General features: G+C 40.4%; 1 protein-coding gene across 4 annotated transcripts in view; it reads left to right on the forward strand.

The window, feature by feature from the left end:
* Positions 1-23,796, forward strand: part of LOC121038483 (cyclic AMP-dependent transcription factor ATF-7) — an 85,933-nt gene that overhangs the window by 44,540 nt on the left and 17,597 nt on the right. For 2 of the 4 annotated variants that reach the window (XM_040487941.1, XM_040487940.1), the window contains exons 2-4: positions 15,199-15,295; positions 19,579-19,697; positions 22,808-22,945. In XM_040487941.1, the coding sequence (XP_040343875.1) occupies positions 15,199-15,295; positions 19,579-19,697; positions 22,808-22,945 (354 nt within the window). Of the gene's footprint in view, positions 1-15,198; positions 15,296-19,578; positions 19,952-22,807; positions 22,946-23,796 lie in introns of those variants that run through there. The other 2 variants (XM_040487942.1, XM_040487943.1) reach the window with 2 other exon arrangements.

Here is a 23,796-nt window from a genome sequence, read left to right on the forward strand (position 1 = left end):
AGAAAGAAAGAAAGAAAGAAAGAAAGAAAGAAAGAAAGAAAGAAAGACAGACTAGCACCCTTAGAAAACAACTGCATATATAAGAAAATTAGAAAGTGACTGTGTGTGTGCAGGGAAAGGCTCAGAAAAGTTGTAAGAAGATACCAGGCTTATACCTCAGACTGATCCTCAGCACAGAAATACCCTACAACAACCAAAATCACAAAAATAGTAACAAAAATCAACAAGACTTGAGGAAAGGGAAGAATCTGATTTCCAGAGTTACTACTTTATTAAATAGATTCAAATGCCCAGTGTTCAGGACACCTGGCTGGCTCAGTCAGAGCAGCATGCAGCTTTTGATCTCAGGGTTGTAAGTGTGAGCCCCACGTTGGGTAAGAGATTTAAGTAAGAGATTACTTAAAAGTAAAATCTTAAAAAAATGCCGAGTGTTCAACAACAACAACAAAAAATCACAAGGCATACAAAGAAACAGCAAAATGTGGTGTATTCAAAGGAAAAAAAAGAACAGAAACTCCCTGAGAAAGACCTGATGGCAGATCCACTAGACAAAGACTTTAAAACAACTGTTTTAAAGATGTACAGAGAACTAAAGGAAGATGTGACAAAAGTTAAGAGTGTGTGAACCGTATGGAAATACCAATAAAGGTAGAGAAAACTTCAAAAGAAACCAAAAAGAAATTCTGAAACTGAAAAGTACAGTAACTGAAATGAAAAATTTACTAGAGGGATTTGAAGGTAGATATGAGCAGACAGAAGAAAGAATCTACAAATTTGAATATAGGAGAATGGAAATTATCAAGTGTGAGGAACAGAAAGTAAGAAGATTGAAGAAAAGCCTAGAGGACCTGTGTGATAAACAAGTGGACCAGCATACACATTGTGGTAGTCCTGGAAGGAGAGAGAGAGACAGGAGCAGGAAGAATCTTTGAGGAAATCATGGCTGACACTTTCCAAATTTGATGAAAGACGTGACTTGTAAACATCCAAAAAGCTCAACAAACTGCAGGTAAGATGAACTTAAAGAGATCCAGACCAAGACACGTTTTAAGCAAACTGTGAAAATACAAAGACAGAATCTTGAAAGCAGCAAAAAGGAAGTGAATCATCACATACCAAGAATCCTCAATTATCAGATTTCTGATCAGAAACCTTGGCGGTCAGAAGACAACAGGCTGATACATGCAGTGCTAAAAGAAAACCAGCTACCCATCAAAAATCCTGTATCCAACCAGACTGCCCTTCAGAAGTGAGGAGGGGTGTGCCTGGCAGGCTCTGCCAGTGGAGTGCATGACTCTTGATCTCAGGGTTGTGAGTTTGAGCCCCACATTGGGTATGGAGATTACTTAAAGATAAAATCTTTAAAAACAAAAAACAAAAGTGGGGGAGAAATTATGACATTCCCAGATAAACGAAAGCTGAGTGAGTTCATTTCATGACCACTAGACCTACTGTACAAGAAATTCTTAAGGGAGTCCTGCAAGATGAAATGAAAGGATTCTAGTCAGTAATCCAAATTACAAAAAAAATCATTTACAGGAGCATCAAAAAGAATAAAATACTTAGGAATTAACTTAACCAAGGAGGTGAAAGACTTGTACAATGAAAACTGCAAAACAGTGCTGAAGGAATTTAAAGAAGACATAAATAAATGGGAACACATCCCATGGATTGGAAGCCTTAATATTGTTAAAATGTCAGTATTACCCAAAGCAGTAAGATTCAATGCAATACCTATGAAAATCCAATGACATCTTTTATTAATAGAAAAACCATCCTAAAATTCATATGTAATCACAAGGGACCCTGAATAGCCCTCTCTCTCCTCTCTCTCCTCTCTCAGTAATAAATAAAAACACTTAAAAAAATTTTTTTTTTAATTGTGCATTAAAAGACACTGTTGAGGGGCACCTGGGTGGCTCAGTCGGTTAAGTGTCCTACTCCTAATTTTGGCTTGGGTCATGATCTCATGGTTTGTGAGTTCAAACCCCACATCGGGCTCCACACTAATGGCACAGAATCTGCTTGGGATTCCCTCTTTCTCTGCCCCTTCCCCACTCATATTCATTCATTCTCATTCTCATTCTCTCTCTCTCTCTCTCTCTCTCTCTTTCTCTCTCTCTCTCTCTCAAAAATAAATCAACGTAAAAAGCAATAATAATAATAAAAAAATAAAAGACACTATCAGGGGTGCCTGGCTGGCTCAGTTGGTAGAGCATGCGACTCTTAATCATGGAGTCATGAGTTTGAGCCCCATGTTGGGCATGGAGCATACTTAAAAAGAATTTTAGAAAATAAAAATTAAAAGAAAAAGACACTGTTGAAGGTAGGTTGGGGAAATGGGTTAAATAGGTGATGGGGATTAAGGAGGGCACTTGTGATGAGCACATGGTATTGTAGGGAAGTGTTGGATCACTATTGTACACCTGAAACTAATATTACGTTGTATGTTAACTAACTTGAATTTCAGTAAGAACTTTAAAAAATGCATAAATTACATACAAATAAAAAATAAATAAAATGTATCTTCAAAAAAGACACTGTCCACAGTGTAAAAATACAACCCACACAATAGGAGAAAATATTTGCAAATCATGTATCTGATAAGAGGTTAATATCCAGAATACATAGAGAATTTCTAAAACAAAACAATGACTTGATTGAATAATGGGCAAAGGACTTGAATAGACATTTTTCCTAAAAAGATATACAGATGGCTAATGAGCACATGAAAAGATGCTAAACATTACTAATCATTAGGAAAATGCAAACCAAAAGTACAGTGAAATACTACTTCACACCCATTAGGATGTCTACTTAAAACAAAAACAAAAACAAAAAAATAAGTGTTGATGAGGATGTGGAAAAATTGGAACCCTTATGCACTACTGATGGGAATATAAAATGGTATAGCCAGGGGTGCCCGGGTGGCTCAGTCAGTTAAGCGTCCGACTTTGGCTCAGGTCATGATCTCATGGCTCATGGGTTCGAACGCCACGTCAGGCTCTGTGCTGACAGCTCAGAGCCTGGAGCCTGCTTTGCATTCTGTGTCTCCCTCTCTCTCTGCCCCTCCCCTGCTTGTGTTCTGTCTCTCTCTGTCTCTCAAAAATAAACAAATGTAAAAAAAAAAAGAAATTTTTTTTTAAATGGTGTAGCCAATGTAGAAAACAGTATGGTGACTACTCAGAAAATTAAAAATAGAATTACCATATGATCCAGGAATTCTACTTCTGGGTATGTCCCCAAAAGAATTGAAAGCAGGGTCTTGAAGAGATATTTGTACACCCATATTTGTAGCAGCATTGTTCACAACAGCTAAAATGTGGAAGCAACCCAAGTACCCATCCTTGATTGATGAATAGATAAACAAAATGTGGTATATACATAAATGGGATATTATTCAACCTTAGAAAGGAAGGAAATTCTGCAGTATGCTACAACATGGATGAACCTGGAAGACATGCTAAGTGAAATAAGTCACAAAAGACAAATACTCCACTTATACAGTCAGAGTCATAAAGACAGAAAGTATCATGGTGGTTAACAGGGGTGGGGGGAAGAGGCAATGGGAAGTTATTGTTGAGTAAGTTTAGAGTTTGGTTTTACAAGATGAAAAGAGTTCTAGGGATGGATGGTAGTGATGGTCACACAACAGTGTAAATGTAATATCATTGACTATACACTTACAAATGGTTATGATGGTAACTTTCATGTGTATTTTATAAATAAAAATTTTAAATTTAAAATTTTAAAAATTAAAAGAGACAAGAAAGAGATTTGTGCTTACTAGTTTACTGTGATACTAGGGAATCCCATGGAAAAAGAAGTTGAGAGGATTAGAACATTGGCTAAATCTATTGAAACCTGAAGTAAGATTATATTTCTCAACCACATTGAGCAACAAGCAGAATTTAAAAACAAAATACCTAACCTTTCCCAACTTAAACTGGTAAATTATATTTACTACCCTCTGTCCTACACTGTTCAGTCCCTGTTGGAGATGGCCTATATGACCTTGAGAGCTCAGTTTCTATTTTGCTGTGATATATTGGGTACCTGCAACTTACTTGACACAAGACATCACCTATGGGGTCATGGTATTTCACATTGTCATAAACGAAAGGAAGGAACAAGGAACCAAAATTAAAGTGAGTGATCAGGCTGAGTGTTTAAAAAATCTACTACTTACGGATGCCTGGGTGGGTTAGTCAGTTAAGTGTCTGACTCTTGGTTTTTTGTTTTGTTTTGTTTTTAACATTTATTTATTTTTGAGAGAGAGAGAGACAGAGCACGAACAGGGGAGGGGCAGAGAGAGAGGGAGACACAGAATCGGAAGCAGGCTCCAGGCTCTGAGCCATCAGCCCAGAGCCTGACGCGGGGCTCGAACTCACGGACCGCGAGATCGTGACCTGAGCTGAAGTCGGACACTCAACCGACTGAGCCACCCAGGCGCCCCAGACTCTTGGTTTCATCTCAAGTGGTAATCTCACAGTTCGTGGATTTCAGCCCTCATCAGGCTCCATGCTGACAGCACGGAGCCTGCTTGGGATTCTCTTTCTCCCTCTCTCTCTCTCTCTGTCCTTCCCCTCCTTGCACACACACACACTCTCTCAAAATAAATAAATAACTTAAAAAAAAAAAAGAATTAAAAAAAAAAGACTTCTGCTACTTAGAGGAATAGTTGTATTATCATTAATCCAAATAATGTAGAATAAGCATTGATATTAATCCCAGATCTTAACAATGAAGATCCAGAAATTCAATGTCAATTGTGGTTTTAATATTCTTCCCCCTCCCAAGTGATTTGTTGACTAGATTGTAATATTCCTTTTCTTCTTGTCAGATACTCCACACTTTATAAAAGGAGAAATCCAGATTTCAACAGTGCTTGACTCCTGGGGGATACTGATATTGTTCCCTATAAAATTCAAGTAATTGGGATCCTAAAACAAACAAACAAACAAAACTGCCTAAAAGGTTGTGGTTAAAATTACTACTAGTGGTTTGGGGAGTGAAGAAAGAAAAGGATGCTGTTTCTGAATTGACATTTTTTGCATAGAGCATTTTAGTTGGTAGTAAAATGAAGTTCAGCAATGGACTGTGTTACTTAAAGAAACTGAATTGACCCATAAGGCATGGTACCAGGGTCCTTTCATACAACAGCAGTATAATTCAAGCATGCTGAAATTACCATAGATGCCTTTCTGTAATGAAGGGAATTTGGTGTCTAACAAAATAGGAGAGGATACATGAATTTTTACTTATTTGAGCAGTGACGTATACTTTGGAAATGGAGATGGAAAGGCATCAGAACATTCTGAAAGTGTTTCCCTGTTAAAGTCTTAGGACCCAAAGGTAATAAAGTTTTTGAACAATTATTTTCCTACCACTCAGGTCATGACCTCACGGTTCATGAGTTTGAGCCCCTTATCAGTCTCTGTGCTGACAGCTCAGGGCCTGGAGCCTGCTTCGGATTCTGTGTCTCCCTCTCTCTCTGCTCCTCCCCTGCTCACACTCTATCTCTCTCTCAAAAATAAACCAAGATTAAAAAAAATTTTTTTTTTAAATAAAACAATAAAACTTGACCCAGCCACTCAAACAAATTTACTGAGCCCCTACTGTATGCTCACCACTGGGCCAAGCCCCGAGATGGGGCAGCTTGGGAGGGTAAAGAATAAGTGTAGGATACATTTTTAACTCCTCAGTGGTTTACAGTGTACATTAAAAGGATAAAACTATGAGACCATATAGACCAAAATTCTAAATTATGTGGTACAAACTGTTGAAGTACCATACACATTTAGGAAAGATGGATTACTAAAGAATCATTAGAGAAGTTTTCAAAAAATTTCAAAAAAAATTTCAGCCAGGCCTAGGAAAAAATGGTAGGATTTGAATAAATGAATAAACAGGGGGCAGAGAGGAAGACATGGCTGAGAATAGGCAAATTGTATGGGGACATAAAACTAAAAACAAGTAGACTTTGCAGATCAGTAGAGAGAGTGACCTGGATAGAAAGCATCCGTGGAAGAGGGAAAAAATCAAGTCATAAAAATTCAGCAGGACCAGAAAACTAATGCTTTTTATGTTCCTGTAAAATCTCCTTTGAGAATGATTTCAACCCCCTTCTCAGAATCAAGAACTTCTTTTCAGTGATTTAATCCCCATTGTTGCCATTTTGACTTTTTCTTTTTGTCTTAATTTTTGCAGTTGTATTTGTTTCATATCCTAAGCTCCTCCCATTAGAAAATTTTGGTCCTGGGGCGCCTGGGTGACTCAGATGGTTAGGTGTCCAACTTCGGCCCAGGTCATGATCTTGTGGTTCACAGGTTCAAGCCCTGCTTCCAGCTCTGTGCTAACAACTCGGAACCTGGAGCCTGCTTCACATTCTGTCTCCGTCTCTCTCTGCCCCTTGCTGGCTTGTTCTTTCTCTCTCTCTCTCTCTCTCTCTCTCTCTCTCTCTCTCTCTCTCTGTCTCTCAAATAAAAATAAGCATTAAGAAAAAAAATATTCTTGGTCCTGAATGGACCCAGCCTCTAGTTCCATTGGAAAGGTTGGGTATTTAAGATACCAACTCCTTTTGGATATAGGTGATGAAAATTTTGCCACCATTGTACACATGGACAAGAGTTTGTAAGTTGGGGATGCTTTGTAGCACTTTAGTGATATATGCTAATTGGCACTTATTCAGCAAATATTAAGTACCTACTGTGTGCAGATACTGTTCTAGGTGCTTGGGATGTTTCCACATACAAACAAATGAATAGGGTCCTGCTCTTGAGCACTAGATGGCTTCATTGTGAAACTAACTATCAAATAATGTCTCTGCTCTTAAAAACTCTTTTTATGGTGGACTAATTTAGTCAGTGGACAGAATCTTCTCTTTAAGATACTCAAATAGCCTTCTCCAAACAGAAAATTCCTCAATCTATGGGCAAAGGAATTTACCCTGGGTACAATTTGGTGTGTTCCCCCCCCCCCCCCACCGCCTTTAGTTTGTCCTCCTGCATTCCCCTGACAACATTTTCTCTTGGAGTATTTTGGGAAAAAGTTTCCTGTTCTTACTGTTCCTCTATAAATTACCTTGCTCACACATACTGCCTATGAGCTGCCACTGCTGTGGTTGTATTTATTTGTTAAACAATTCTGTTCTTTGAAATGATTCATTTAAGAGTCATGAAGCATTCAAAGCAGGATGTGTGACTCACTTAGTAAATAGCATCCTGAAGTAGAGAACAGGAGCCTAAGATTGACTAAGGTACAAATGAAAGTTATGTTGGCTTTGAGGTGTGTATATTTAGTCCTTTCCCTTCTCCCATTCCCTGCTTTCCCAAACACAAACCATCTCTTGCGTTGGGAATAGAAGCGCTGCAGTGACGGTGAGAAGCATTATTAAGACTGTTGCAGGGGCGCCTGGGTGGCTCAGTTGGTTGAGCGTCCGACTTCAGCTCAGGTCATGATCTCGCAGTTCATGAGTTCGAGCCCCATGTCAGGCTCTGTGCTGACAGCTCGGAGCCTGGAGCCTGCTTCACATTCTGTGTCTCCCTCTCTCTCTGCCCCTTCCCTACTCATGTTCTGTCTCTCTCTGTCTCAAAAATGAATAAACGTTTAAAAAAATTTTTTTTTAAATAAAGACTGTTGGGGCGTCTGGGTGGCTCAGTCGGTTGAGAGTCCGATTTCGGCTCAGGTCATGATCTCACGGTCTGTGAGTTCGAGCCCCGCATCGGGCTCTGTGCTGACAGCCGAAAGCCTGGAGCCTGTTTCAGATTCTGTGTCTCCCTCTTTCTCTGACCCTCCCCCGTTCACGCTCTGTCTCTCCCTGTCTCAAAAATAAATAAACGTTAAAAAAAAATTTAAATAAAGACTTGCGGATCTCCTAGTTTCTCCTTTCAGAATATGTGATCAATTGAAGAGATTAAATAATGCTCATAAAAAGGTTGGTTATTCTTTCTACTCTGTGTAGCACTGATATCACTGTATTTTAGAGCTTGCCCCCCATAGTTATTAAGCTTTCTATGGCTTTTTCATGCTATTTTCTTTCATCAAAATATGTCCATGTGTAGATACTGTAAAAAAAGAAAGTTATTCTGTCCATGCAGCGCTGCCAAACCCAGAAACTTTGGAGAAGGAGATAGATTTGGTTTCAGCATAAATGAATTTCCAGACTATCACAAATATAAACTCAGTTCCTTGCATTGTTTCCTGATAGTTTAGCATTCAGGGCTCATTTCCTAATAACTAAAGAGTTCTCATTTGTCTCCTTCCCCCAGTCTACTCTTCTAAAACAAGGAAAGGGACTTGTATTAATCATAGGTCAGGGCATAAGAGCATTTTTAAATGTGAGACAAATCTACATGGAAACTGGAGCTGTGGTGGCCAAAAACAACATTTCAGGAATGAATTTGGCTAGGGTTTGAGTGCATATTGCACAGAAATTTCATTGGTCACAATACTTTACCCAGGATTTAGCTTGAAACTATTACATTTCTAATGCCCGTATGCTTGTGCCTGGCTCAGAGTCAATAGGCAAAAATTTTGCTCTAGTTTGGCTTGAGCTCTCCTTCACCCTGAGCCTTCTCTTCAGTTCTGTTTAGTGCTGTTATTTCAGAAAGTTTCTGAGAGACTAGTTTTAACTAGATTAAGAAAAGCACTCTCTCTAAACACTGACTTGTTTAGAGTTATTCTGCAAAGAAAAACTAATTTATACTACAATACCTGTCTACCTGGAGAGTAAAATGTAGAGAACTAGCTTGAGTACATGCTGTATGCCAGGTACTATATACGGTTTTATGTGATCATTTCATTTAAAAGCTTAAGAAAAGAGGGATATGAAGAAGACCTTCGGGGTGCCTGAAATGTTTCATGTCTTCATGTAGGTTGTAATCACAGTGGGCATTTATTCGTATAAAAATTCATTGAGCTATATGTACACTTAATATTTGTGGTTTTTTGTACATGATCTCTACCAATTAAAATTTTTTAAATCATTTTTTTTAAATGTTTGTTTATTTTTGGGGCACCTGGGTGGCGCAGTCGGTTAAGCATCCGACTTCAGCCAGGTCACAATCTCGAGGTCCGGGAGTTCGAGCCCCGCGTCAGGCTCTGGGCTGATGGCTCAGAGCCTGGAGCCTGTTTCTGATTCTGTGTCTCCCTCTCTCTCTGCCCCTCCCCCGTTCATGCTCTGTCTCTCTCTGTCCCAAAAATAAATAAACGTTGAAAAAATAAATAAATAAATGTTTGTTTATTTTTGAGAGAGAGAGGGACAGAGCATGAGTGGGGGAGGGGCAGAGAGAGAGGGACACACAGAATCCGAAAGAGGCTCCAGGCTGAGTTGTCAGCACAGAGCCCAGCAGGGGACTCGAACTCAACAAACTGTGAGATCTTGACCTGAACTTAAGTCGGACACTTATAACTGACTGAGCCACCCAGCCGTCCCTAAAAAACTTAAAATCTTAAGACTTCATTCATTGAAATGTATTTCTTTTTTTAATTTTTAAATGTTTATTTATTTTTGAGAGAGAGTGTGAGCGGGCGAGGGGCAGAGAGAGAGGGAGACACAAAATCTGAAACAGGCTCCAGGCTCCAAGCTGTCAGCACAGAGCCCAATGTGGGGCTTGAACTCTGGAACGGCAAGATCATGACTTAGACCAAAGTCAGACACTTAACCAACTGAGCCACCCAGGTGCCCCCATTGAGATGTATTTCTGATTTACAGTACCCACCATCCATGTTTGTTCTTCAGGCCATTCCGTACTCTTTACTCTTTACTCTGTTCATTTGGTCAGTTTGCTGGTAGGTAGGATACCAGATTCTACTATCACAGAAGGATAGGAGAAGATCAAACTTCTAGAAACAGAAAGCATTTTTTACCAAAGATTGCCTGTAGAAAATTGTTAATAAGAAACTATACTGCCCCTGCCCATTTCACAACTGATAACCAGTTTTCAGATCAATTTCCTCATACCCCTTACATTCTATTTTATGTTTCTTAACATTTCTTAAACTAAGAAAATCTCCATTGGGGAGTAAAAATCAAAAGTACCCAAAATTGTTTTGATTTGCTTCTTCTGTATTACCTCTTTGTAACTAACAAAACAATGCGTGAGAGAGAATTCCATTTAATTTGTTCTTCTCCCAATTATAGTGCCTTCTGTCTCTGTCTTCCTAATTTCCCTATCCTAAGTATTTGCAGATCTGTAGTACATCAGCCATTTTATAAAATGAGGTTGGGAGTTTTCTGCCTGTGTTTTTTCCCTTCCAAGTTTTAGATCCAAAAACATGTGTTGGCAGTTTGGCAAGGGAAACTAAAAAACAGCCTTTTTTTTTCCCCCCTTGTTTCTTTCTCTCCTTCCCTGTTACCGTGTAGCAGAATTTCTTAACAAAGACACAGTTGATATTTTGGGTCAGATAATTCTTTGTTTTAGAGCCTTGGCTTGTGCATTTCAGCATATTTATCAGCATCCCATGGCTCTACCCTGTAGAGGCCAGTGGCATCCCTCTGGTTGTGATCAGCAGAAATGTCTCCACACATTGCTAAAATGTCCCTTGGGAGTCAGAGTTATCCCTGCTTGAGAACCACTGCCATATAGTATAAACTATATTTAGAGAAAATGGGTTCAGGGGGAAAGACTCAAGACTGGCACATGAGTAAAATTCCCATTGGATCTTTGAGGATATTATCTAGGTCAGAGCTGACCAAATGAAATATAATGCAAACCACATATGTAATTTAAAATTTTCTAGTAGCCACATTAAAAAGTAAAAGTAAATAAGTAAAATTAGTTTTAATAATACATTTAACCCAGTATATCCAAAATCTTATCATTTCAACATGTAATCAACATGAAATTAATGAGATATTTTACATTCTTTTTTTTGTACTAAGTCATTGAAATTCAGTGTGTGTTTTGACTTACAGTACATCTAGCCACATTTAAAGTGCTCAATAGCCTCGTGCGGCTAATGGCTACCATATTGAATAGGGCAGAGCTAAATCATCTTGTTCTCTAGATAGGGTGCACATTACCACGTAATACTTCTCCTCACCTATTTATGCCAAGAAACTGCCCTGATTCATTTGCTTGAGCAAATTAGATGGTAAACCGTAAGTTACTATACAAATCCTCTCCCAAGGCATGTAAACTGCCTTTTTGATCCAGTATGACTTACATTCTTCAATCTCCATTTTGAATGATAATCAGCCCTCTGCTGTCTTGAAGATGGTTGATATCTACATATTCCTTGAACATTATCATTATTTACCCTACAACCAGAGTGACTGTTCCCTCAGTGGTTCTTTGCCAAATCCTTAGTCATAGGTAAGACCAAAGAACAAAGGAAGACCCATTAAGGGTATTAACAAATGGGAGAGTTAGATTTTTAAATGGGCAATAATTCAAAAAGGAAATCCTTTTGGGAGCTCCTCTGCTCATTTTAATTCAATAGAATAATAAGGTCAAAATTTTTATCACTTAATGATTTTAGATATTTTGAGAAATTGCTTTCAGAGGGATGGGTTTGCTAAGCTTGCATTTCAAGACTGATCTAGGTAATTCTTAAGGATTAACTTTAAATTTTTTTTTTTGAAGATTTTATTTTTATGTAATCTCTACACCCAGTGTGGGGCTCAAACCTATAACCCTGAGATCAAGAGTTGCACTATCCACCAACTAACTAAGCCAGCCAAGCACCCCCTTAAGGGTTAACTTTTATAAATGTAAGAGAATAAAAGGAACAATGAACATAATAGCCAAATTGACATTCACTTTGATAAAAAGCTTTAGCATACTTTTATCCTCCCATTCCTACTCTAGCCATATAAAAATTGTATTAAAGGGGCGCCTGCGTAACTCAGTCGGTTAAGCTTCTGACTCTTGATCTCGGCTCAGATCTTGATCTCAGGGTCATGAGTTCAAGCCCCATGTTGGGCTCCACCCTGGGGCATGAAGCCTACTTTAAAAAAAATTGTATTACAAATTACAGGGAAAGCCCAGGCCAATGCCCTGCTTCCTAAAATTCAGCCCATTTGCCTCCTCCTCTGAAGTGCATTACCTGATTTAGTCAGGGACTTTTTTTTTTTTTAGAGATTCTAAATTTGGGGGGTGTCATGATCCCCATTGACAATTTGGTGAAGGCTGTGAACCCCTTCTCAGAATATTGTTTTTAAATTAGTAAAGTAAAATAGATAGGATTATAAAGGAAACCAGTTATTTTGAAATAATAGTTCTCAAAATTATTCTTAAAATATTGAATAATGGAATACATTATTAGATAAGTTCCAGTGTGGGTCTCGTGACTACCATAGTTTCAAATAGTGATGAGTATAAAGGATATTTTGATATATGTGGTAAGAAAATATGTGTGATTTCTATTATGAGTTAGGAATGTTAAATTTCAGGGTTTAGTGAGAATAAAGATACAGCTTTTTTCCTATCAGGGTTCATAGTTATCAAACCTTCTGAGCTGCTGATGGGTGGGAAATCCCTTCAGCCATCTTCAGTTCTTTTCAGATCCCAGCTTTTGATTTGGAAAAAATAAATAGCTCAGTAGCTCAAGGGGGAACATGGTAGCATAGCATGGAAGGGGGAGGGGGCGTGCAACAGAGAAGAGCAAGGGCTAGAGGACAATAAGACAAGTCAGGACTGTGGAGCACAATTCTAACAGAAGGGGAGTTGCCTTTTAAAATACTAAGTGATCCTGACCAGCACAAAACCTGATTGAGTTTTAAAATCTTTTGGGGCGCCTGGGTGGCTCAGTCGGTTAAGCGTCCGACTTCAGCCCAGGTCACGATCTCGCGGTCCGTGAGTTCGAGCCCTGCGTCCGGCTCTGGGCTGATGGCTCAGAGCCTGGAGCCTGCTTTGGATTCTGTGTCTCCCTCTCTCTCTCTGCCTGTCTGCTCATGCTCTGTCTCTCTCTCTCTGTCAAAAATAAATAAACATTAAAATTTTTTTTAAAAAAAAAAGGACTTTGCTTGAAAATCATTCTAGATTCTAGAACATTGTGCAAAAATTTTCAGGCTACGTCTATGAAATTTCCATGAAGAACTTATTATAAACATCTTTTTGAAAGATTGTTAGAACATTACCAATGTTATGAAATTCTATACCTTTGCCTAATCCACTACTCTTCCCTAAAATGATGGTTTTTGGGGTGCCTGAGTGGCTCAGTCGGTTAAGTGTCTGCCTCTTGGCTTTGGCTCAAATCACGATCTTATAGTTAATGGGTTCGAGCCCCGCATGCGGCTCTGCGCTAACAGTGTGAAGCCTCCTTGGGATTCTCTGTCTCTCTCTCTCTCTCTTTCTGCCCCTCCCGTACTCATGCTCTGTCTTCCCCCTCTCTCTCTGCCCCTCTCAGTCTCTCAAAATAAATAAATAAACATTTAAAAATAAATAAGTAAAATGATGGGTTTTGTTCATTGTAGACCAGGTCCTGCTCACTTCCTTTTACCCAATAGCTGGGAAACCCAGAACCTCAACGGTGACTTATTTAACCTACAAATATCATACCCCTGGTTAAAGACTATTCTCTCCTTTCTTCACCCCAACCTCACCGTTTTTTTCCTTAGGGAAAAATCTGTTAAGGACACAATTGATGCCTAGGGTTAACCAACAACAGAGAAAACTAAGTTGTTGGCTAAATTCTCCCACGCTTTATTCACTTTTCTCCTGGATCCTTCTGAAACCACTCAGGCAGTCTTTTGAAGGTTTACATTTTGGTTCTTTATACTTTTAAGTGAAAATTCACTTTTCCCTTCAGGCCTGTAGGCCCAGCCTGGAAGGATTTTACGCCAGAAGCTAGCTTTAGTTGTGATAGGGCTCAGAGAAAATTTGGGGGAAGATACTTTCAGGTAAAATAAAGGAACTTAAATCGAAGTTCAGGGTCACTTTATTAACTGGATAGGACCTGGGATGGATGAAGCTAACTCCTATCTGGTTCGCAGTCAAGAAGCGCTGTGGAAAAAGAGCTAAAAGTGTTCGGTGGGAAGTGTGTATGTATCTAACAAGGAAAGTAAAAAGAGGGGACTAACCAGTCATTATTTTTAGAAACAAAAAGACAAATAGAACCGTGTTTCAGAGCCTGGCTGGTGAGGGAGCTGTGGGAAACCACAGCATCCAAGCAGGCATGTTTTAATGAAGGAACCGGGCCAGCCAGCCTCAAAGGGAATTTTGAGGGTATCATTCTTTTGAATTACTGCTGTTCATCTGTTCTCTTCACCCCCCCCGCTCTAAAGAAGGGGTGGAAGCATAAATTATTGTCCAGTAACCCTGTCTTACATGTCATAAAATGAGGCAGACCTAGCCTCACCTTTTCATTGTCCTTTCACCCAAACCCCTAAATAAAGAAAGTCGCTATACCATCTCCTTTCTTTCCCCTTCCCTCGTCCTGCCGACAGGCTTCTCCCCACCCCAACAAAAAATTTTTTGCTTGCATCTTTATTCTGTCATTATATAGCCAGCAGCATTGCACTGGCCCCTTTATGGCTGACGGAGCCCAGGCGGGCTGCCCGACGAGGGGAGACAGCATTTGGCCGATGGGGCTGGTGTGTGCCATTACTGCTGGCCATTGGGCCCCTGTCCTCTACAGCCCCATCCTGGCTCATTAAAACCCTGAGCCAAATAGCTGGGCAGGCGCCTGCTGCAGCACTGTGGGGGCCAGGAAGTTAAATGGTTCTCCTAATCCTGCATAATTTATCTCCCTGTTAGCCCCCTCATAAATAGTCCAATTCAGCCCCACCATGGAGAGCTTCACTCTGAATTTCCTATTTTTGTGATGACCAACGAGTGTCCAGCTTTGCCCTTCTTCTCTCTTTATTATTATTATTTAAAATTATTTTCCCCTTGTTCGCTAAGAGCCTTGCCTAAATGTTTTTTTCATTTGGAGCCTCCTGCCTGGACCCCACTTCACCAGCAATCTGTCCACTTCTCGCGTTTTGGACCTGATATTACAGAGCAGTTGGTGCCGCGGTCTTCCTCTTCTCCTCTCCTCCCAGCTTTCTAGTGCCCCCTTTTCTCCTTCCCCGTATTCTCCTTTCGTCCAGCTCCTCTCCTTTTCCATCACTTCCAGTTCTTTCTCCTTTCCATTCCCTCTCCAGTCCCCCTGTCCAGGGACCATCCTTGTGCAGGATGTTTAGTAGGACATTGTAAAAGGGCACCGAAGCGCTTATTTTTTTTTCACATCTCTGTTTCTGTTTCGTTTCAGAGATTTACAAACGAGGACCACCTGGCAGTTCATAAACACAAGCATGAGATGACATTGAAATTTGGCCCAGCCCGAACTGACTCAGTCATCATTGCAGGTATTTGCTGCCCCAGAAGCCACGTGCCTTGGTATCACCAGACAGTTAAGATTAATACCAGGGACCAGATGTACTGGGAGCTATACTCCCCTTTTCCCATTAAGAGCCCTGATGTGATCTGCATTTAATCAGGAAAAAGGAACACTAAAAGCTCCCAAGTTTCTATTGTGCCCTCCATTCTGTTTTTAATACAAGATTGGGTTCTGCGGTTTTTGAGGGTAGGTGTGTTGAGGTTTAGTCTTGGCTTTTTTCAGTCTATTCCCTCCTTGCCTTCTTTTTATTAAGACTTTGGAAGATTTACAGACAAAAGACGCCTTTGACATTTCTCCATACCCACAGCGAAGGGGTGAACAAAAGAAAGCAAGAAAGCCGACCTAGCCTGGCCGCTTCTCTTCCACTGGGTGTCAGTTTCCCCCAAGCAGGCTGATTGTCAGTTCGTAAATTCAACTTGCCTCATGAACCCAGACGGTGTTGAGGGCACATTTCCAAAGCTCAGACAAGACATTTAGTCAATGGGACTCTTCTAAGCCAATTTGGGTGACCTGGAACCTCTCACTGATTGTTTTAGATACTGGCTTGCTTACATATGCCATTCTCAAGGGAGTATCCCTAGCAACTACTCTCAAATCATGGGCAGTTCTGTTGTGCCATTTTCAGCTAGACAGACATACAAACCAAAATGGGCCTTTTCTTTTGATACTATGAGGGGTTCTGGTTTAACCTGGGTTAAGCAAGTTTATTTCAGTATTTAACCAATAGGGGATTTTATTGGTGGTTATTACATAAGTTAATAACTCAGATAAGGCACAATTTTCTATTACTAGCCAAAATGCAACTTAAAATACAGTGAAAGAAAGAGAGAACCTCCTTCTCTATACTTCTATGTGTGAACAAAGGAACTTGCCATTACATATCTCCTATTCCTTATTAATTCAGCAAATATTTATTGAATAGCTACTTTGTCCACCAGCCACTTTGCTAGGAGTTTATAGATTGTAATTCCTGGAAAAGGACATGAGTGGGGACATTGTCATTGATGATCCTTAAGAAAGCCTGGAGGAAGGGGTGCCTGGGTGGCTCAGATGGTTGATCATCCGACTCTTGATTTTGGCTCAGGTCATGATCTCACAGTTCATGGGATCGAGCCGCTCCTCGGGCTCTGTGCTGACAGTGTGGGGCCTGCTTGAGATTCTTTCTCTCCCTCTCTGTCTGCCCCTCTCACATACATGCAGGCACACAGTCTCTCAAACTTTAAAAAAATTAATAAATAAAAAAATGTGCCCTAATTTTCCTATTTTTTTTTAATGCTTATTTATTTTTTTTTTTAAGTGTTTATTTTTGAGAGCTACAGAGACAGAAGGTGAACCATAGAGGGCAGAGAAAGAGGGAGACACAGAATCTGAAGCAAACTACAGGGTCTGAGCTGTTACACAGAGCCTGACGTGGGGCTCAAACCCACAAACTGTGAGATCATGACCTGAACTGAAGTCAGGTGCTTTACCAACTGAGCCACCCAGGTGCCCCAATGTTTATTTTTGATAGAGAGAGCGAGAGTAGGGGAGGGGCAGAGAGGGAGGGAGACACAGAATCCAAAGCAAGCTCCAGGCTCTGAGCTGTCATTACAGAGCCTGAGGATGGGTGGGCTCGAATCCAAGACCTAGGAGATCATCACCTGAGCAGAAGTCAGACGCTTAACCCCCTGAACCACCCAGGCGCCCACCCCTCCAATTTTACTTTAAGGCTGTTTATATTTGGATTTTCAGGCTTTCTGTAACCTAGCCTGATGGTACCTACCTACCCACCTTTGGTTTTTGTTTGTTTTTAAAAAATGTGATTTGCTTTGCTTTGCTTTGCTTTGATTTTTTTAAACTAATGCTAATGGCCATCTGCCATTTCTTTTTTTTTTTTTTTTATGTTTATTTATTTATTTTGAGAGAGTGAGAGCAAATGGGGGAGAGGCAGAGAGAGGAGGAGAGAGACAATCCCAAGCACACTCCATACTGTTAGCACTGAGCCCGACACAGGGCTTAAACCCACAAACGGTGACATCATGACCTGAGCTGAAATCAAGTCAGACACTCAACTGACTGAGCCACCCAGGCGCCACTTAAAGATTTTATTTTTAAGTAATCTCTACACCCAGTGTGGAGCTCAAACTCACAATCTCAAAATCAACAGTTGCACACTCCACCAACTGAGCCAACCAGGCACCCATACCTACTCAACCTTGTATATAACTTATATACCTAACTTGATTATCTTTTTTTAATTATCTTATTTTAAGTAGACTCCACACCCAGCAGAGGGCTTGAACTCACAACCCTGAGATTAAGAGTCATGTGCTCTACCAACTGAGCCATCCAGGCTCCCCCTGACTTGATTATCTTTACCCTGGACGTACCTTTTCCTCCTCATCTATACATGGTGCCCATACCCTTCCTCTCTATGCCTTCACCTGGCTGATTCCTCTTACCCTCCACATCTTCTTTCTCTTGGTGAAAACCATTCTTTAAGGGCCAGCTCAAATCCTGCTTCTTGAAACCTCTTAACTATTCTGTCATTTATTTGTCATTCTTTAATTACTACAATAATTTTATTCTCTACTGCACGTGGCACCTAGTTTTTTATATACTATGATGCTATCTATGTATATTTATTTCCTCAACTAGAAAACATCCTCTTTGTTCTCTAGGGCAAGAGCCATGTCTTATATTTGGGCAGAACTCCTATACTCCTTTCCCTCTCCTCCCCCAAATTTACCCAAAAGTGTATGCATGTACCATCAAGACACATAGAAAGTATTCAGTAAACACTTGTTGATTTCTTTAGAGTCGTCAGAGCAAGCAAAGGGTTTTCTTATATGTTTTCAGGCTATTTGCTTGTTTGTTCAGGAATGGGAGAAGTTTGTATGAGTCTCAGGTCAGAGAACCAAAAGGCCCTCTTCTGCCATCACTGTGCCCTTAGCTGCCTCATCCTGTTTCACTTGAGTTGTGATTTTTTTGTGTGTGCCCTTACTGAAGTACTCTTGAGCATAAAAGATGATATTACCTCCACTCACCCGGGGATGGAGGGAAAGTGGCTTCATCATTGGCCAACCAAAGCTGCCAGAGAACCTTTTAAAACTATTTTGGGAGGTAGTGGTAACTTTTCCAAACACTCTGATTCAGAAGAGGTTTTGTTTAAATTGAAAAAAAAAAAAATATGCTCTTTCCATGGAAAATCCCAGTGGACTATTTCCAATCGATCATGCTAGGAGTGATTTTAATCCCTGGTCTCACACCTTAAAACGTCATTTAATCATTGTTCTATATCTATCATTCAGTTTAGTGGTTTGGGGTATAAAATGAATCCCCGAGGTGACTAGCATGTCAAAGAAAACCATCATAATAGAACTTTAGATTAGGGAACAAGATTCAGGTGACCTAAGAGAAAAATCAGAAAAGCAGAATGGGGAGAGAGAAGCACAAATCTAAAATTCAGGTTGCTTGAAAAGTTCCCATGGGTTACGGATCTCGCCTTCCTCTTCCCAAGGGCAGAGGCACTGTTGAAAGATTTGTGCAGCCCCTGAGAGGATATTTTGGCTGGCAAATATAAATCCAAATATCCTGGTTTCCGGAATTTGCTCTGGGCTCAGGTCTCTTTGAAATGAGCTCTATTGTTTGCAGTTTCCTTTCCTAGCTCATGATCTTGCTGTCTTTGTTCAGCAGCCCCTAGATTTGCCCACAATACCTTCAGAAGGTAGCAGACCCTTAGCTCAGTGACCACTGAAAGACAAGACACCGTATCTTTCTTGGTGGCTTTAGCAAGCAAACTCTACCACCTGACCCTCAGTTTCTTCTCCTTCTCATCAGATTTTAACACGCATCTGCTTATACCTCCTCACTTCAGACATAGCAGGGAGTAACTTTAAAGAGAAAATGTCGCTTAACTGTCCTTGATTTTCAGATCTGGAGGTACCACAAACTCCACCTGGGTGGGTGGTTTGGTTTTGTTTTGGGGGTGAGGGAGGTGAAACTAGCCTCTGGGAGTAAGGGGGTTAAGTGGACAGTCACACAACAAAACATTTGTTCTGTCTTCCCTCTGCTGGCCTTGAGGCGGCACAGCACAGACACCCCCTCTGGTGGCCTAGCACTGGCCTTCACCTGCTCAAGCTCCATAAAACAACACAGAGACTCTCTCCAAACAGGAGAATAAAAATGTGTTCCCTATATACTCTCAAGTTTTAATTTCAGGTCAAAACTAAAATGAAGTCTCCTGTTTTGTTTTGTTTTTCATGTCTACAGATCAAACTCCTACTCCGACTAGATTCCTGAAGAATTGTGAGGAGGTGGGGCTCTTCAATGAATTAGCTAGCTCCTTTGAACATGAATTCAAGAAAGCTGCAGATGAGGATGAAAAAAAGGCAAGAGGCGGGACATTTGCTGAAAAACTGGCAGTGTTCAGATGGAGGCTGTTTTCATTGTGTCCTGGGATAATTTGCTTAACCGGTTAAAGCACAAAATAATGGGCTTCCTTCTTTAGAACCAGATAGTACCCACTGATCCTAGTCAGCCTTCCACGACTTTAGGGGGCCCAGATGATGGGTCCTCACAAGTCTGTCTTTACCAGAAATTAGTCTTCTTTCCTGTTCAGTGCAGCATCAGCCCAGTAATCTATTTTTAAAAAGTTATTTCTCTTTTGAATATGTTGAAGATGTTAAAAGATTATAAATTACTCAGATCCTATGAGATGACATTTTTTGGGGTCAAATCTCTTGCTCTTCTTACCTGAACTGTTTTCAGTCAGCCAATCAACAAGCATTTATTGAATTTGGACACTTCTTTGTTTCAATGTATGTAGCTCTTACCTTCAGGTAGCTTTCTAGTAATATTCAAGACAATGAACTTAAAGAAGGATGTTATGTCACGTTAGGAACCTACAAAGAAACTGAGGAAGTTGTGCTTAGAAAAGAGAAGATCTAATGTGAACCAAATTGTAGTCTTTGAATATGTGAAGAGCTTTCATGCAAAAGAGGGGTTCAACTTCTCTGTGGCCCAGAGATAGGAATAGGACCAGCAGGTGGAAGCTATCACAAAGTATGTTCAACTATATGGAGGCTGCTTAGTATAGATACTGTAGAGAGGATTAGAATGTTGGAATCCCTTCGTATTCTGAGCTCTTTCCTTTTAAGAAGAAGAGGGCAGGTAAACCAAGAGAGCTGTGCATGACTTTTTTTCACCCAGCTTAAATTGTATTTATAAGAATCATCACTGGAGGTTTTTCCAAGTTCCATAGCTTCCTATGAGCACCTTTTCCTGCTCTCTCTCTCAAACGGAAAGAAAGGAGGGAGATCCAATGGCATATATTTGTAGTTCTGCTTTCAAATGGCTAGACTAGCCGTAGTCTTCTCATCGTGATTTTTCTTCCGAAACTCCAGTCTGTCATCTCTCAGTTGCTTCGACCTATGTGGTATAATTTTATTTTATGGCTTCCCTACTTCATCCACCCCTCCATCATTTTTCCTTCCCCCAAGACAAAGAAATCAAATTGTTTTTTCCAGGATATGAGGGATTTAAGATCAAACTCATTATAGGCAAATTCAAGAAAATTAACCTCCCTTTAAAAGCTTGAAGTTTTTTCCACTTCCATTTTAACTCAGTTGACACTTCTGAGAGACCATTCGTAGCTGGTCAGGCCTTTACTTGTTGGGCATCTCCATATTTCTTTCTGCCCATATGGGGGTGGTCCTTACCGCCCCCTTGATGAGAAGAATGGACTCAGTAAAAGACTGTGTCTGGGAATGTTGAATGAGTCTAAAACTTTACTGAACCACAGCTTTTCTAGGAGATGCCTCTAAGGGATTTTAAACCTGTGGCTGTGTTTACTCAGAGGCCTCTCCTTCCCTCCACCCTCTGACTTTTCAGGGATCCCGGAATTAGTTGAATTGGGCCTGACATCTTTGCAATGTAGAAAAAAATGAGGGCAAAAATGAAAGCATCTTTGCTATTGCTCACCCCCATCAGATTGGAGAGAAAGAACCATCACCACCTTCTCTAACGTAGTAGACACCAGATTATCTTCAGTGTGCTCAACTACCAAGAAAATTTCTAGGGATTAAGGTAGCAGGGGAAGAGTCAGAAACAAGCTCCTCTTTCACCGAGAAGCCTAAGTTATGGAAAGAATAGAACAAAGGATCTACTTTGTCATGAAACTGAACTGCAGTGCCAGCCCTCCTGTCGTGGTGCAGTGTTGGGCTGTCATCTCAGATGGTTTATGGGTCCTGCAAAGCCATTTACAGCTTCACAGTTCTGTGAAGTGATTCACCATGGCCAGAAAAGTACTCTCTTTCCTTTTTGGTTTTCTCTAGTCCTGCTTCTAGGACCAAGTTCTAATTTCTTTCACTGAGCAAATGACCAGTCTTTCCTTTCTTTTATTACCCCAAAATGCTTATCTTTCTAACTTCTAGCCTCTACTACCAGATTTTGGGATGAGATCACATCACCATCACTCATGGGAAATTCCCCAGAAAAGATCTTCCCTATCATGTTTGCAGTACTTAAAAAAAAGTTTTTTTTTAATGTTTATATTTGAGAGAGACAGAGTGCAAGCAGGGGAGGGGCAGAGAGAGAGGGAGACACAGAATCCAAAGCAGGCTCCACACTCTGAGCTGTCAGCACAGAGCCCGATGTGGGGCTCGAACTCGTGAGCAGTGAGATCATGACCTGAGCTGGAGTTCGATGCTTAACCGACTGGGCCACCCAGGCGCCCCTCATGTTTGCAGTACTTTAATAGCTAATTTGTTTGCTTTTGATACTTGGATAATCTAGTCCTTGTGGTTGGCAGAAAAAGTGCTCACAGTTGTCCAGTGGCCAACAGAGCTGCTTGGAAATAGGCAAACACTCGATTCAGGAAATCATTTTACTTTTCCTGAAAAATAATATAACTATGGTATTTGCATGGATTTAAGTGTCAGCTCTCCCCCCGCCTTTCAGGGTCTTTATAAGCATTATAAGTTTGTTTGTTTGTTTGTTTGTTTTTACCTTTCAGAAACTATAAGTATTCACCCATTGTGAAACAGGTATTATTTCCATTTTACAGTTAGAAAAACAGGTTCTGAGAAGTTAAAATGATCTGCCCAGAGTTGTACATAAAACCTAGATTCCATATTTTCTTTGACTTGCAGTTCAGTTCTTTGACCAAAAGCGAAACTTAGAAGTATATTTCCTCAGAGCACCTGGCCAGCTCAGTCCGTGGGACATGCAACTCTTGATCTCAGGGTCATGAGTTCAAGTCCCATGTTGGGTGTGGAGTCTACTTAAAAATAATAATAATAATAGGGGCACCTGGCCTCTCTCTGCCCCTCTCTCTCTGCCCCTCCCTCGCTTGCACTCAGTCTCTCTCTCTCTCAAAAATAAATAAACAATAATAATAATAATAATAAAGTATATTTCTTCATTTTTTAACTGGAAAGATTTAGATTCAGCCTGAAGGGAATCATTGGGTTGAACTCTGCTCATTTCTCTCTTTTAACAGGCTGCTGCTGGACCCCTTGACATGTCTTTGCCTTCCACACCAGACATCAAAATCAAAGAAGAAGAGCCAGTGGAGGTAGACTCATCCCCAGCTGATAGCCCTGCTTCCAGTCCCTGTTCCCCGCCACTCAAGGAAAAGGTAAATTTGCTACCAAGAATTATCCCAAATGTTAGTTGGTGGGTAGGTGAAGCTTTTATTCATTAGTTGTATAAATAATGGGTGATACAGGATTGATTATATTTACATAAATCTTCATTGTTTAGAAGATTTATATAAATGACACCTATCCTCGGACCAAGCAGTTCCACTTCTGAGTCTTTATGGAAGTGAAATTAGTGTGTATGTCCACTGTATAGCAGTCTTGAAGAATGCTCAGGGGCTCCTGGGTGGCTCACCTGGTTAAGCGGCTGACTTCAGCTCAGCTAATGATCTCACAGTTCATGAGTTCGAGCCCCGCGTCGGGCTCTGTGCTGACAGCTCAGAGCCTGGAGCCTGCTTTGGATTCTATGTCTCCCTCTCTCTCTGTCCCTCCCCTGCTCATGCTCTGTCTCTGTCTCAAAAATAAATAAATAAACAAACATTAAAAAAGAATGTTCACAACAGTTGTACTATAATAATTAAAAAACGGAAGTGGTTCAAATGTCCATCAACAAGAGAATGAATAAATAAACAAATTGTGGTATATTTCTAAATACCACACGGCACTAAAAAAGAACAAACTCATGAACTAATGATATAAACAGCCATGCGGGTGAATCCCACAAATGTTATACTGAACAACAGCACCAAAATTCAGACACAGAAGTATACACATGACTCCATTTACATCAGGTTCAAGAAGAGGCAAAAACTATTTGATGATGATAGAACTCAAAATAATGTTTAGCTCTTGTGAGGGAAGGTTTGGATCGGGAAGGGACACGGGAGAACCATCTGGGGTGCTGGAAATGGACTCCGTCTTGATTTTACATATATAAAGTCACTTAGTT

The sequence above is a fragment of the Herpailurus yagouaroundi genome, unplaced genomic scaffold (assembly GCF_014898765.1).
Source record: "Herpailurus yagouaroundi ecotype Mexico unplaced genomic scaffold, PumYag 166, whole genome shotgun sequence".
Lineage (NCBI taxonomy): Eukaryota > Metazoa > Chordata > Mammalia > Carnivora > Felidae > Herpailurus > Herpailurus yagouaroundi.